The sequence below is a fragment of the Trichosurus vulpecula genome, chromosome 5, assembly GCF_011100635.1.
Source record: "Trichosurus vulpecula isolate mTriVul1 chromosome 5, mTriVul1.pri, whole genome shotgun sequence".
Taxonomy (NCBI): domain Eukaryota; kingdom Metazoa; phylum Chordata; class Mammalia; order Diprotodontia; family Phalangeridae; genus Trichosurus; species Trichosurus vulpecula.
This window is the reverse complement of record NC_050577.1, coordinates 121259273-121272427: the sequence shown is the minus strand read 5'-3', so window position 1 is coordinate 121272427 and position 13155 is coordinate 121259273. Positions and strand designations below refer to the sequence as shown.

General features: G+C 38.2%; 1 protein-coding gene across 2 annotated transcripts in view; it reads right to left on the bottom strand.

Annotated features, from left to right (window-relative positions):
- GRM8 (glutamate metabotropic receptor 8) overlaps positions 1 to 13155 on the bottom strand; it is a 1025823-nt gene that overhangs the window by 589700 nt on the left and 422968 nt on the right. For both annotated transcript variants that reach the window (XM_036760198.1, XM_036760199.1), the window contains exons 3-5: positions 11837 to 11972; positions 11218 to 11372; positions 7854 to 7991 (exon numbers count right to left, since the gene is read on the bottom strand). In XM_036760198.1, coding sequence (XP_036616093.1) covers positions 7854 to 7991; positions 11218 to 11372; positions 11837 to 11972 — 429 coding nt within the window. The remainder of the gene's footprint in view (positions 1 to 7853; positions 7992 to 11217; positions 11373 to 11836; positions 11973 to 13155) is intronic.

Sequence of the window (13155 nt, the reverse complement as noted above, 5' to 3'; positions counted from 1 at the left end):
AGACAAGTCGGCACCTTCTTGCCAATTTATAGTCTTAGATAGTTGCCTAGAGAACTGGTAGGTTACGTTACTTGCCCATTTTCACATAGCCAGTATGTGTCAGGAGCTGGACTCAAAATAAGTCTTCTTGACTTTGAAGCCAGCTCTCTGTCCACCATGCTGGGGTGCTTCTCATTATCTAAAACATTAGTTGTGCATACATAGAATGCTACACAATGCCCTTGTCTTTGTTCTCATTAAGTTTCTATTCTTTGGAAAAGAGTAGGATCTACTCCTGCAAGACCCAATGAGACACAGCTTCCTATAATCCAGTTTCACAGATATGCTTGCTGTTCTTTCCATACAACACTCCATCTCCAAACCCCATGCCTTTGGTAGACCCCTGTGCTTGTAATGCATCCTCACTTCTGCCTCCCAGCTTCCCTGATCTCCTTCAAGAGAGCTAAAATTTCATTTTCTTAATGCAACCATTCCCCTGCTACCAGTGTTTTCCTCTGAAATTATATTCTATTTATATATCTTGCATATACATGGTTACATACCCCATTAAAATATGAGGTCCTCGAGGACAGAAGTAATGTTTTTGCCCTTCTCTGTATACCCAGTGTTAAGTACAGTGCCTAGAATATAGTAAGTGCTTAATAAATGCTTGTAAACTGACTGATCACCTCTTCACTCAAGCCAGAAATGATCCTTCTCTCCTTAACCATCCCAAGCTACCTTACTTGGCCTCTTATATGCACCTAATCTTTTTCCTCTTGTATATTATATCTTTTGAGACAGCTACGTGGCTCAGTAGATAGAGCACTATGTCTGGAATCACAAGGCCCAAATTCAAATTTGGCCTCTGCCATTTACTAGCTGTGTGACCCTGACCACTGGAGAAGGAAATGACAAACCACTCCAGTATCTTTGACAAGAAAACCCCATATGGGATCAAAAGAGTCAAGCATGACTGAGCAGCAATGACACAAGTTATAATCTTTATATAGGTAACTTATTCTCTTACTAGATTGCAAGCTCCTTATGTTCAAGGGGTATGATTTTTTTTACCCTGAAAGCTCAGGGCCTAGATTAGTTTTTTTATATATATAAAGAAGATTCTTAATATTTGTTTAATCAAATTTAAATGAATATTTTACCCCTACTCGTAGGGTAAAGAACATTAAGTAGAATCAACTGTTATTTACTGAATAATTCTCATCCCCTCTAGTTCCATACTTATGACCCACAGTACCTAGTCCAAGATGTTTTAATAGACTTTTAAATTATCTGAAAAGAATATTAGTGATTTAATAATAATAAAAAACTAAATACAAAAGATAATTAAAAGGATTCATTCATGCATAACCTTTTGCTGTTAGAGAAGTGGTTTGCAACTTAAATATTCTGTCAGCTTATGTGCCTTAAGAGCCTAAGATGATTGACTCCCATTGCTAAAAATAGATGTGTGACGAATGACTGGAGTAACATATAGACCCATGGTGCATGAGGAAAATTTTAATTTGCTGTCAAACCAGAAGGTTTGATTCACTGATTACAGAATGCCATCCCCCATGATGCCGTGTTTAAAATCTACATTTATATTGTTTTTCACTAGGTTCTCAAGAAGGGAATGGATTGCAGGGCTACTTCCCAGAATATAATTAGCACTGCCAATTGCTGAATTGAGTACCTTGCCTTCGCCAACCCTGAGCAGCTTACAAGGCTTTGGCCATTTCAATGTGGGGGGTGGGAGGTGGAAGGCTGTGTCCTAGCAAGGAGATCATAAGGAGGGATGGGGAGCTAAGTGCAGGCTTGCTGACAAGAGAAGGCCTTAGAATATGGTAGGAGGAGTAAGCTATGATGGGACTCAGCTCTTGGATTCTTTCCCTGCAGGTGGCGAGATCTATGCCCAGAGTTCTATAGTCTCCAAGAAGTACATATTCAAAAGCCCACTAGTAACAGCAGGGTCTAGATAATTATGAACTGAAAACATTAAAGGCCTTTTTTCTCCTTTTAATTAGTTTTTTTCCCCAGCCAGTCTAATAATAATGACTTACATTTTGATAAATCTTAAGATACAGATTAAGTGTTTTTCATTACCAAATGAGATAATATTTGTAAAGAGCTTAACTGCTATATAATGGGTGCTTTTAAAATGTCTGTTTCCTCCCTTTTTTCACAACTGGCATATAGCAAACATAGCAGTATTCTTTTTTTTAACTAATGAAGAAACTGACAGATAAAAAGTTTGAATGATTTATCCAGGCCTCTTTTTTCCTTCTTCTTCAGTATGGCCCTTGATATAACATGTTACAGATGTGGAAACTTGATCCACCAGTGTAGATCAGAAATTTATGTGCAATTTATAGTCTCAGAAAGTTTCTGGAGTCACTGTGACTTGCTCACAGTCACACCACTAGGATATGTCAGAGGGAGAACTTGATTCCAAAGTCATCTCTTGATGCACTGCTTCATATTGTCTCTCATCCATAGTAATGCACCTCATAAAAAAGAGGAAAGCTCAGACTGAAATTTCCTGATGCTAAGTGATGTATCCTTCAATCATTCAATTAACATTTATTAAGCACCTACTATGTGTCAGGCATTGTGATAATATACCACTCTCTCTAATTAATAAATCAATCAGTTGCAATGTAGCAATCTCAACTATAGGTCAGGAAAAAAATCTCAATAGATTTGGGATGGAAGGAGAGCTCCCCTTTTCCTCATTTCACATTACTCAGGCATCTTCCTCCATTATCTGCTCCTCCACCCCTGTCTCACATGAAGAGATGCGCCTTCTCAGACTAAAGGAGGAGAGGGAAAGCTCACATTATTAGGAGAGCTCCTTGAGGACAGGGATTGGGGTTTGTATCTGTATTCCCAATGCCTTGCACAGTGCCTTACACATATCAAGTCTTAGTAAATGCTTATTGACTGAATGAATGAACAAAGCACATATCTGGGACAATGTATAGACATGTACCCTTGATCCTACATCATCCAGTCTTCTCCAATAGATCCCCCTCACTCAGCATCCACACATTCTTACTAATCTTCAATCTCTCCCTATCGGTTTTTTCCTGATGTCTACAACCATGCTAATGGCCATCCTTTTAAAAAAACACATTTAATCTGACCATTACCGCTAACTGCCATTTTATACCTCCTATCCTTCTTGAAGCATCATCTCTTAAAACTGGAGGGGAGGAGGAAGGTAGAATGTACTGAGGCTAGTGGCTGTTGTTATTCCTTTGGATTACCCAAAAGACAGAATGGGCTTAACTCCTTTTTCTCACTTTCGTCAGTACCTCAGGTGGAAAGGAACTTCCTCAAGATTTTCTCTCTTCATGTTTCCATTCTGTTATCAAGTCTTAACATTTTGACATGAAGAACATTTCTCATATCTGTCCCATTCTCTCTACCCACACAGATACCACCCTGGTGTAAAACCTTATTATTTTACTTCTGGGTTACTGCAATAGCCTTTTGGTCCATCTCTTTGCTCCAAGTCTCTCCCCTTTTCAGTTCATCTTCTATTCAGCTGACAAAATGACCTTCCTAAAGCTTAGGTCTGACCATGTTCCATGCTCTCACCCCCATTTCCCCCACTTAATAAATGGTGGTGGCTCTCTATTACCTGCAGGATCAAATTTAAAATATTCTGATTAGTATTCAAAGAGCTTTACAACCTAGCCCTTTTGTACCACTACAACCTTCTACTTTACTCCCCTTAATTTAGTATAATATCCAGCTACATGGGCATTATCTCCCAGAGTCCTAGTTTTTTCACTGGTCGCCCATATTTGTAATGCTTTCCCTCCTCCTCTATTTTGTGGCTTCCTTTAAGCCCTTGCTTAAATTCCACCTTCTGCAAGAGGCCTTGTTTTCACTTCCTTACTAGATTCTCTCCCAATCAGTGCTTTCCTTCTGAGATTATCTTCCATTTATATATGATATATACATATGTATAAATAGCATATGTACATAATTGTTTACATGTTTTCTCATTAGAATATCATGTCCTTCAGGGAAGAGACTATGTTTTAGCTTTTTTCTGGATCCTTAGTATTTAGTTAAGGGCCTAGCACCTAGTGCTTAATAAGTGTTCTTTGATTGATACACTGACAGCTTAGGCACTGAGTATTCATTTACATAATTGTAGATGTTCCTGTTTTATCCTCTGTTAGAATGTAGGGTCTTAATTAGTAATTATTTCATTTATTGAAGATGAATCACTACTTGAAAAGATACATACATATATTCATATACATATTATGATATATATATATATACACACACATATATAACCTATACACACATGTATTGCACACACATATATTGCAAAGTAATAGGTGTGAATACATTCCTATCTTGGAAATGTAGGGAAGGACATATAGGATATATTTTCAAGTAGTGATTTCTTTTCCCTCCTAAGATCTAGGAGATAAAGAAACATTTTATAAGGTGGTAGAGGTGGGGGTTATGTTTTAGTCCACCTGAAAGTCCACAGGAAAGGAAGGATTTCCTCCTTTCATAGAACCCTCCAATTACACAAAGAGATGCTTTGGCAGTAGCTACACCTGGGGTGGAGCTGCAAACCTTCCTAGTAACCACCAGGAAGCACTAGCAACCCCAAGTCTCACTAAATCTCCCGTTTGGTTCAGTGAACAGAATGTAGTCAATTGGCAGGAACAGAACAGGTTTGCATTTTTTTCCCATCATTGCTGTTCCTATCATCATAAATAAGAATCAATAGGCCATTTGAACTAGCGTATGCTCACAACCATTTAGCACTTGAGTGTCAACTATGTACTCCCTAAGCAATGAGGTCCCTGCCCACTGGGCTCACGATCTAAATTCAAAAGACAAACAAGGCACATAAAAATGGAAGAGGATGGTGCACGTCTTTTGGTTGAGGGAAGGTTAGGACTGAAGGAAAAGAAGAGTGCTAGTAAATTGTAGAGGTAACTCAGAGCTCACATTTAAAGAAAGGAAGCCAGAGACTATGTGAAAAGTTGAAGGGAGCCCACCCTGTTGGGCTCATCAACACATGCTCAATGAGGGCTAACCCTTTGGGCAGGAACTGCCAGGGCTGTCAGCCAGCAACTTCCTGAGAGGGATGCCATGACGGCTGAATTGAGTTCCAAATTGCCTTTGCTTAGCTAGGAAAAGATGCCAGCTAAAGGAAATTTTTTAAAAATCTAAGGCTTTCTATCTTTAAGAAAATTGCTGGAGAAAAGCAGTTTGAAGCTGGAAACTAGCCGCAAGATGCTCAATGCTGAAAATAAAAGATTAGGCAAGGAGAAGATGAGAGGCAGGAGGAATCATCAGAGGTAATGATTTGTGTGCAATGTGAAGATGGGAAGAGGGAGTTATATGTATGGAGGAGGACTCTCAAGGGAGGAGATGTGTGCCTATAGCTGACACACAAAGTGAAGGAGAAAGCAGAGTAGTAATGGGCAGAATGATTAGGTAGAGTTACAAAATCTCACCCATCACCCCAATAACCTGTAAAGGTTGTTTCTTCCATCTTTAGAAAGATGAAGGAAATTTTAAGTAAGATTAAATAATTCTCTTTTCCAAACTCATTAGGTTTTGAGCAAAAATGAGAAACACTGCCTCATTTGGAATTTTGCCTGCACCCCAAAGGTAACAATAATCATGGACAAATACCAAGTCTTGGTTTACTAAAAAAATATTTTAAAACCACTTAAATTTCAGAAAGAGTACCTCATCTCTTCTCCTGAAGGTTCGTTGTACAAAAATTCATAGATCTCTAGCTTTAGAAAGCTGATAAGAAAGATGTCCCCAAGCTTATGAGAACTAAGCTCTTATCCATGTTAATTTGTCATCCAGACGTGGCCCCAAAGGCAGTACAAGTGTTGGGAGACCAGCAATGCCAAATGGGAAGTGTTATGAAAATGATAACACGAAACTTGCTTGTATTGTTAATGTAGATATGGCAAAGATGTGTTAAAGATTCTCCTGTCTCAGAGATCTCCCTAAGGCTCTCAAAACCATCACAAAACCTGAAATAAAATTTGAATTAGACATCTATTCATAGAAACATTTCTAGTCAAGCACAGATGAGGCTATTGGAGGCAAAAATCAATGCTGAATTACGAAACATGGACACTTTTAACTGACCTGTAATCTTCACTCTCCCAAGCATTATGATCAATAGTATGTTAGGTGATGTTATTTCTTCACTAAAAATGGAAACATAAGCTAGATGGTATGGCGGTTCAGGACACAAACACTGCCTAGCATCTGTTGAGGAACCTTTCTCAACAATAATAATTTAAAAAGAGCTATCATTGGCAATCATAATAATAATAACAATCCAGGAATGTCTTTCTTTGATTTGCTTCTGGTGAGGCATCATTCTCAAAATTATTTCAGGAACAGCCATAATGGACTTTGGATAAAAATCTGTCTCCTAATGCAGTTACCTTAGGGGTGTATCCAGTCTAGCATGTCAAGTCAACAACCTTTTTTGTTCTACTACTGAAATAGCTCTAATTTGGCAAGTTATTACAATTTCAACAGCCAAACACATGGCTAGAATTCAGAACCCATGAAAATTCAATAGTTGATTCCACATTCACAGATGACATACTTATTCAGCATGCCTACAGCCACTGTTGTTGTTAAGGGTATGTGTACCCATACAATTTTGGCAGGGAAGTGCAGGGAGTGGGTGTAGGAATGATTTGAACTCAATCGGACAGCTAATATTTCTCAGATAGCAGGTTGAGTTCATATAACAAGTTTCTAACCAACTATTTGTAAAATAACCAGGAATTTGATTAAATTCAATCACCTTTTTCCTCACTACTTCCAACCCAAACCATTTGTGGTACAAACACACAGAATCTTAAAAAATTAGTCTGGAGATTGCTAGGCATCACTATTGGCCTGACATTTACCTTTAGAGACCATTGTAATATTTAACAAGAAATAAAATACAGAAAGGTTTTTTTCAACTGTTTCAGCTAATTTAAGATCTCTTAAAATCTATGTATCCCATTTATTTTCCACTATTCCCCAACAGAAATTCTCTAATCCAATTGATCTCTCTGCTATGAACTTACATCATTATTATTTTGGTCTTTAGTCTGTTATTGTACTCATATGGAATGTTCTTTCCCTCCATCTTGCCAAATCCCACCCATTCTTCAAGAAATAACCATGCTTTCACTTCTTCAGTGAAGCTTTCCATAACTACTCAAAAAGTACTCTGGTATCATTCTTCCCCAAATAATTATTTATCTAAACTATACAGTACTTGTATGTTTTTCTTCCATTATTTACGTGTTTTTGTTCAATCATTTGAGTATATTTTTCTTCTCTTCCTGACTGAAACATCAGGTCCTAGTAGGCAAGAATCATGCCTTAAAAGAGTTCTTTTATCACCTATAATCTTTAGGACAGTGTTGAGCCCATAAATACACTCAATTAACCAGCACTGATTGATTGCCTAATATGAGTTCAGCTCAGTGCTAGGTTCTCTATGGGACACAGGCAAAGAATAACAGAGTTAACCAGTAATAATTTAACATCTGGCTCTCTTAAGGAAAGAAAAAGTATTCGCAACACTCTTTTAAATTTCATATGCATTATTTAGATTCTCTCTATCACTTTGAGTCTGGAAAATCACCAACATTTCAAGCCCTGATTTGCAGCCATTCCCAATTTTCCATGTGTAAGAGCTCATACAGAAAATTTAACAATCACCTCTCAAAAACCTGCTTGAGCTAGCTCCAGCTTACCCATGAATAAGGCACCATTCTCTTCCACAGGGAGCTTTTCATTTCACATTAATCATGAACAATGACTTCAAATAAAATACTCAAGTATCCAACCTGTGCATTTCTTGATATGACTGTTCCTTTTTCCATGTGATCCTAATTTGCATCCAAAATTCTCCTCCCAAAATTCAGCAAACCACACATTTCTTCGATTATTGGCAAGAGTCCGGCTTCTAAAATATCTGTCAAACCCTATAATGTATGAGAAAGAAATGATTTAAAAGTTATTTGATTGGAAATTACTGTTTCTAGAATAAAGCCAAATTAAATTCATAATCAAAATGGCATTGTATATACTTGTGAATCACTGAGTCGTGTGAGTTATCACTACTGTTTGCTAAGAATGTATATGACAGGGAGTAGAGCCCAGTTGATAGATATCTGACCTCAGGGTCAGGAAAACCCAGGCTCAACCCGGGCTACGTGACTTTGGGCAAATCGTTTAAACTCTTAGTTTCCCAGGCAAATCTTTGTGACTATAAGTTGAAGAGAAGGTATAGACCTGTATTTGAAAGAATAACTACATTGGGAGTTTCTTATACCAATGAATTACAGTTCCAGCTCCATCCCATCCCAGTGAGATTAAAGTACATGGAAAGTAAAAAATAAAACACTGGGACCAATAGCAGCATCAACCCGCCCTGAAATCACTGACTTTAAAACAAGGATAAAGATAGGAGACAGCAGATCTTCAACCATCATATCAATGCTGGCCCTAAGAACTATTTATATGAAAACAACCTCATCTTTAATGTATACTTCTCCTTTGATTAGGTATCCCTTCACTCCCTCTTTGGTGCCTTTCCTTTCTTCAGCTTTCCTTTGCCCAATATGCTCTCCTTTCCACTCTCCAAATATATACACAGAGCATTCATTCTGAGCTTGGCTGGCCAGAGCCCCACCTGGTCTGACCTCCTTGGAAGAACCAAAGTTCCAGTCTTTTCCTGTTCTTCTGCTCACACAATTTGCTAGTGTTGTGTTACATTTTCTAGATAATCTGATAAATCTACGCTAATGTGGCCATGGGTAATAATAGGTTCTGATGAGCTCCTGTGTTATTCTACTGAGGTCATCAACCAAAAGAGTGATCATAAGGTTGAGAATTTCTGAAACCACATCAGGGCAGTGAAGAAGATGTTTAGAAGCTGACATATCTTTAAAGTCCTGCCCCAAGTCATCTTAGAGACTCAGACCACTTGGATATTTGACTAATCCTACACCCCACTTTCCCTTTGTAGACAAACAAAAATGATTGAATGACTAAAACAACATAATACTCTGCTATTCATGCATTCATGTTAGCACAGCTCCAGCAGTAGCTGAGATGAGCAAGGACTTTACTCAGACCTAAAAAATCAATTAGGGCAGGTAGATGATACAGCTGATAGAGTGCTGAGCCTGAGGTCAGGAAGACTCATCTTCCTAAGTTCAAATATGGCTTCAGACACTTACTAGCTATGTGACCCTAGGCAAATCACTTAACCCTGTTTGCCTCAGTTTCCTCATCTGTAAAATAAGCTGGAGAAGGAAATGGCAAATCACTCCAGTATCTTTGCCAAGAAAACCCCAAATCAAGCCACAAAGAATCAGACAGGACTGAAAAACAACTGAACAAAAAATGGCTGGTTTCACTATTCTATTTCTGTACTATATCTACTATTAGTTATGTCCTCTTAAAACTATCACTAGCTCATTGACCATAGACAAGTCACTTGGAGGATTAGAGAGACTGTTCCTTCATATAGGAGTCATTTTGGTATAGTAGACAGCTCTGAGCTTAGCATCAAGAAGACCTGAGTCTGAATCCTATTTCAGATTCTTACCTGTCATGGGATCTAAGCAAGTCTCAATCTGTCTCAACCTCAGTTTTCCCATCTATAAAAAGGGAATAATAATAATAGCATCTACCTACCTCATGGGGTCGTTGTAAGCATCAAATGAAATTATATCTGTAAAGCCTTCTGAGAGTCCTAAAGTGCTATATCAGCATCAACTATTATTATTGGACCAGTTACTGCATGCATTACTTATTTCCCAGGATCGTTATATGAAAAGACCGTCGTTTATAAAGTATTATATAAACATGAGCTATTACATTATAATTTGTAATTCTACCATGTGTTGTATTGGGTAAATACTTTGACCTCTCTAGATGTGTTTCTCAACGTGTTAAATGAGAGTATTGGACTAGATGACCTTGAAGGTCCATTTTAGCTTTAGCATTCATTTTTTCTATAGGAAATATAGAAAGAACCAGAAAAAACAATAAGGCTTGGCTATTCCCCACTCTCCCCACCCCCCCCCCTGCAAAAAAAGTAACTGATAATGATCAGGCCTTTATTACAGGCTATCATTCAGAGTGAATTACTGTTTCAGAACTCACTGCCACCTATCGTAATGAGTGAACAATTTCAAATTTTAAAAGATGGGTATGAATCATAGACCTTCAGAGCTAGAGGGGACCTTAGAGATTATTGAAGCAGCATATTCATTTTGTAGAGGAAGAGAAGTGACTTGCCCAAGGTAAGGCAGAAAGGTAGCAGAGCTCCGACTGGTACCCTATGCAAGATGTTGGCAACTAAGAGAAAGTAAGAAGAATCATAAGTCAGTGAAAGCAATGCCAGATGACAAGGTCTAAAAATAGTCATCTGCAATTGTCATCTGACTCCCAAGCCATGTTCTTTTCATAACGTCAGGCTACCTCCAAAATGTAACCAAATGGTTCACCTTCCTTTACTATAATTAAGCTTTTGCAAGACTCCCCTTCCTATCTATTCACTACCACCAACCTTGGTAATGAAAGTACTGAAGAAAATAGAGGAAAAGAAGGAAAAGGGGAAAGAAAAGGAGAAAGGAGATGAGAGGAGAGGAGAGGAAAAAAGAAAAAAGCAGGAAGAAGGCCTCAATAAATCTTAGGAATGCTTTCAACACTTGCCCAGGAAAAGAAGGAAACAAAATTATTACTCTAAAAATAACAGAAGAAAAGTACCCTCCCTCCCCTTCCTGGCTCTGAGGAAGTAGAAAGTGGGAGGTATTGTCTTTATCTCCAGCTACCATTTCAAAGTAAATGAAAAAGTCTCCCATTTTAGATTTCCAGGAAAGACATTCCCCTTTCTACTATTCCACACTGCCTCTCCAGAAGACTCACTATTTTCAATCACAGATTACGAAAACATCTCTGAGACTCAAAGTGGTGAATGACCTCCTTGCTCGTATTCATATATGTGTCTTACCTGGTTAATAATTGGTCAATTCAATCAGTACAATGGAACCAACTACGCACTATGCATATTCACACAACCGAAGTGAGTTATTATAAATGTTCGCATTCTGATTCTAATATCGTGCTTTATTCCAGTTCCTATAACTGAAACATATCCATTTGTTGATCTCAGTCATCACAATGTGTCCTTCTTACCATCAATTGAAGCTCTTTTGGGTAGAATAGTTACAGCCCCCTCAGCAATTTCTTCTTGTTGATAGACAGGTGATATTTTTGAGCCCCAGCTATCTGAGCCAATCCAGAGAAAATGCCCACTTTGATTTATTTTTTTGGCAGCTTCCAATATTCGCCTGTAGGAATGAAAATAAATAAAACCTACAGCATTAACCAAGAAATTCAACAAACACAAGCCCTAGAACACTAGATGAATCAAGTTATACATACTTGGTAGGTCACTATTATAGTCAATCAATAAATTATTTCAACTGCCTAAATCATATCTCCTTAACAGAGATGATTTCAACTCCAGTACACATTAATTAGCTTTATCCTAAAGCTCACTTGCATTCTTCAGCCTATCATACATATTTGTTTCTCCTCTTTTAATTTCTGAGTTTTAGCAGAGAGAAGGTTGAGGCTTAGGAGCTGAATGACTATGGGGGCTCAGTAGAGCAGAATCCAGCCTTCTCTAGAATTACAAGGCCTTTTCCTTTACATAGTTTAAATGTCTAATGTTTTACATCACGCATAAGTAAATTAGAAGAATAGGGGTCCCCAGATCTGATTCTCCACAGAGAAGAAAAGAGACAAGTACCTGATGTCATCCTCATTGGCAAACATGATCACTGCACGAGCATTAGGCGTTTCCAACAGACGTTTGATGATTTTGTCAAATTCTCCAGGCCTTGGTTCACGGGGGATTTTCTGTGACTGAGCAATACAAACACCACCTGCAAAGGGAGAGAAAAAAAACAAAAGAGGGCAAAGCTGATGTGCTGATGCTTTTTAATTAAATCTGTGTTTTTAAGAGAACCATTGAGGACAGTTGTTTATAAAGGCATGATTCCGCATAGGGAATTTTGCATCTTAAAAATCTGTCCTTCTCACCTGTAGGAAGCAGACTTTTTTAAGTGACACCTAATTCTTGCTTCAGATGAAAATGATACCAATTATTCAGCTGTACAATTTAGCTGTCCATAATCTTTGTTTTCCCCTAAAACAATGGGTTATTTTTCCTTGACATGGGTGGGAAAGGGTGGCATGAAAAAAATATGAGGAGAGTTTAGCAATGGAAGGGAAAAGAGTTTGATTTAACTCACCTAAGCCTTACCATGTCATAGGCAAGATTTATGGGCAAGATGGCCCTAAAACAAAATCCTTCCTTTAATTTTGAAATTATCATCCACCATTCAATGGACAAACCATTCACTCTATGGTGAATAGTGGTAAGAGTGGCCTTCTTCCAAAGGGTATACTATACAGGAAGTCAGTAAGAGATAACCTTGGACTTGAGAATGTTCCTTAAATATGAAGCCATTGTGGCTAGAGATCTTTTACAGGGTTTTATTCATCCCAGTAGCAAAGTAAGAGGTAGCTTGGAGTCAGAAAGACTCATCTCTGTGAGTTCATTTCTGGCCTCAGACACTTACTAGGTGTATGACTCTGGGCAAGTCACTTAACCCCATTTACCTCAGTTTCGTCATCTGTAAAATGAGATGGAAAAGGAAATGGCAAATCACTCTAGTATCTTTGCAAAAAAAAAAAAAGCAAAGAAAACAACACAAAGGGGGTTATGAAGAGCCAGACACAACTGAAAACAACTGAACGAAAAGCAAAGACCCCCTTATCACTAGAGGAGAATGAAGGGGAAACAGGAGAAGAGGTAGACACCTTTCACTTCTTTCTAACTTTCCATGATCTTCTTCCCCTTTAAGCAGGGAAGGATTGAGAGCTGGAAACATTAGAAGTCATCTGGTCCAAATGCTTTTTGGCTCATTTTGTAGTTGAGGCTGAGAACGATTAAGTGACTTCCCTGAAGGTAGTGAACGAGAGAGGCCAGATACAAATCTAGGTCCTTTGAGTATGAAAACCAGTCCTCTTGCCACTACATGATAATTTATTATCTTACAACAT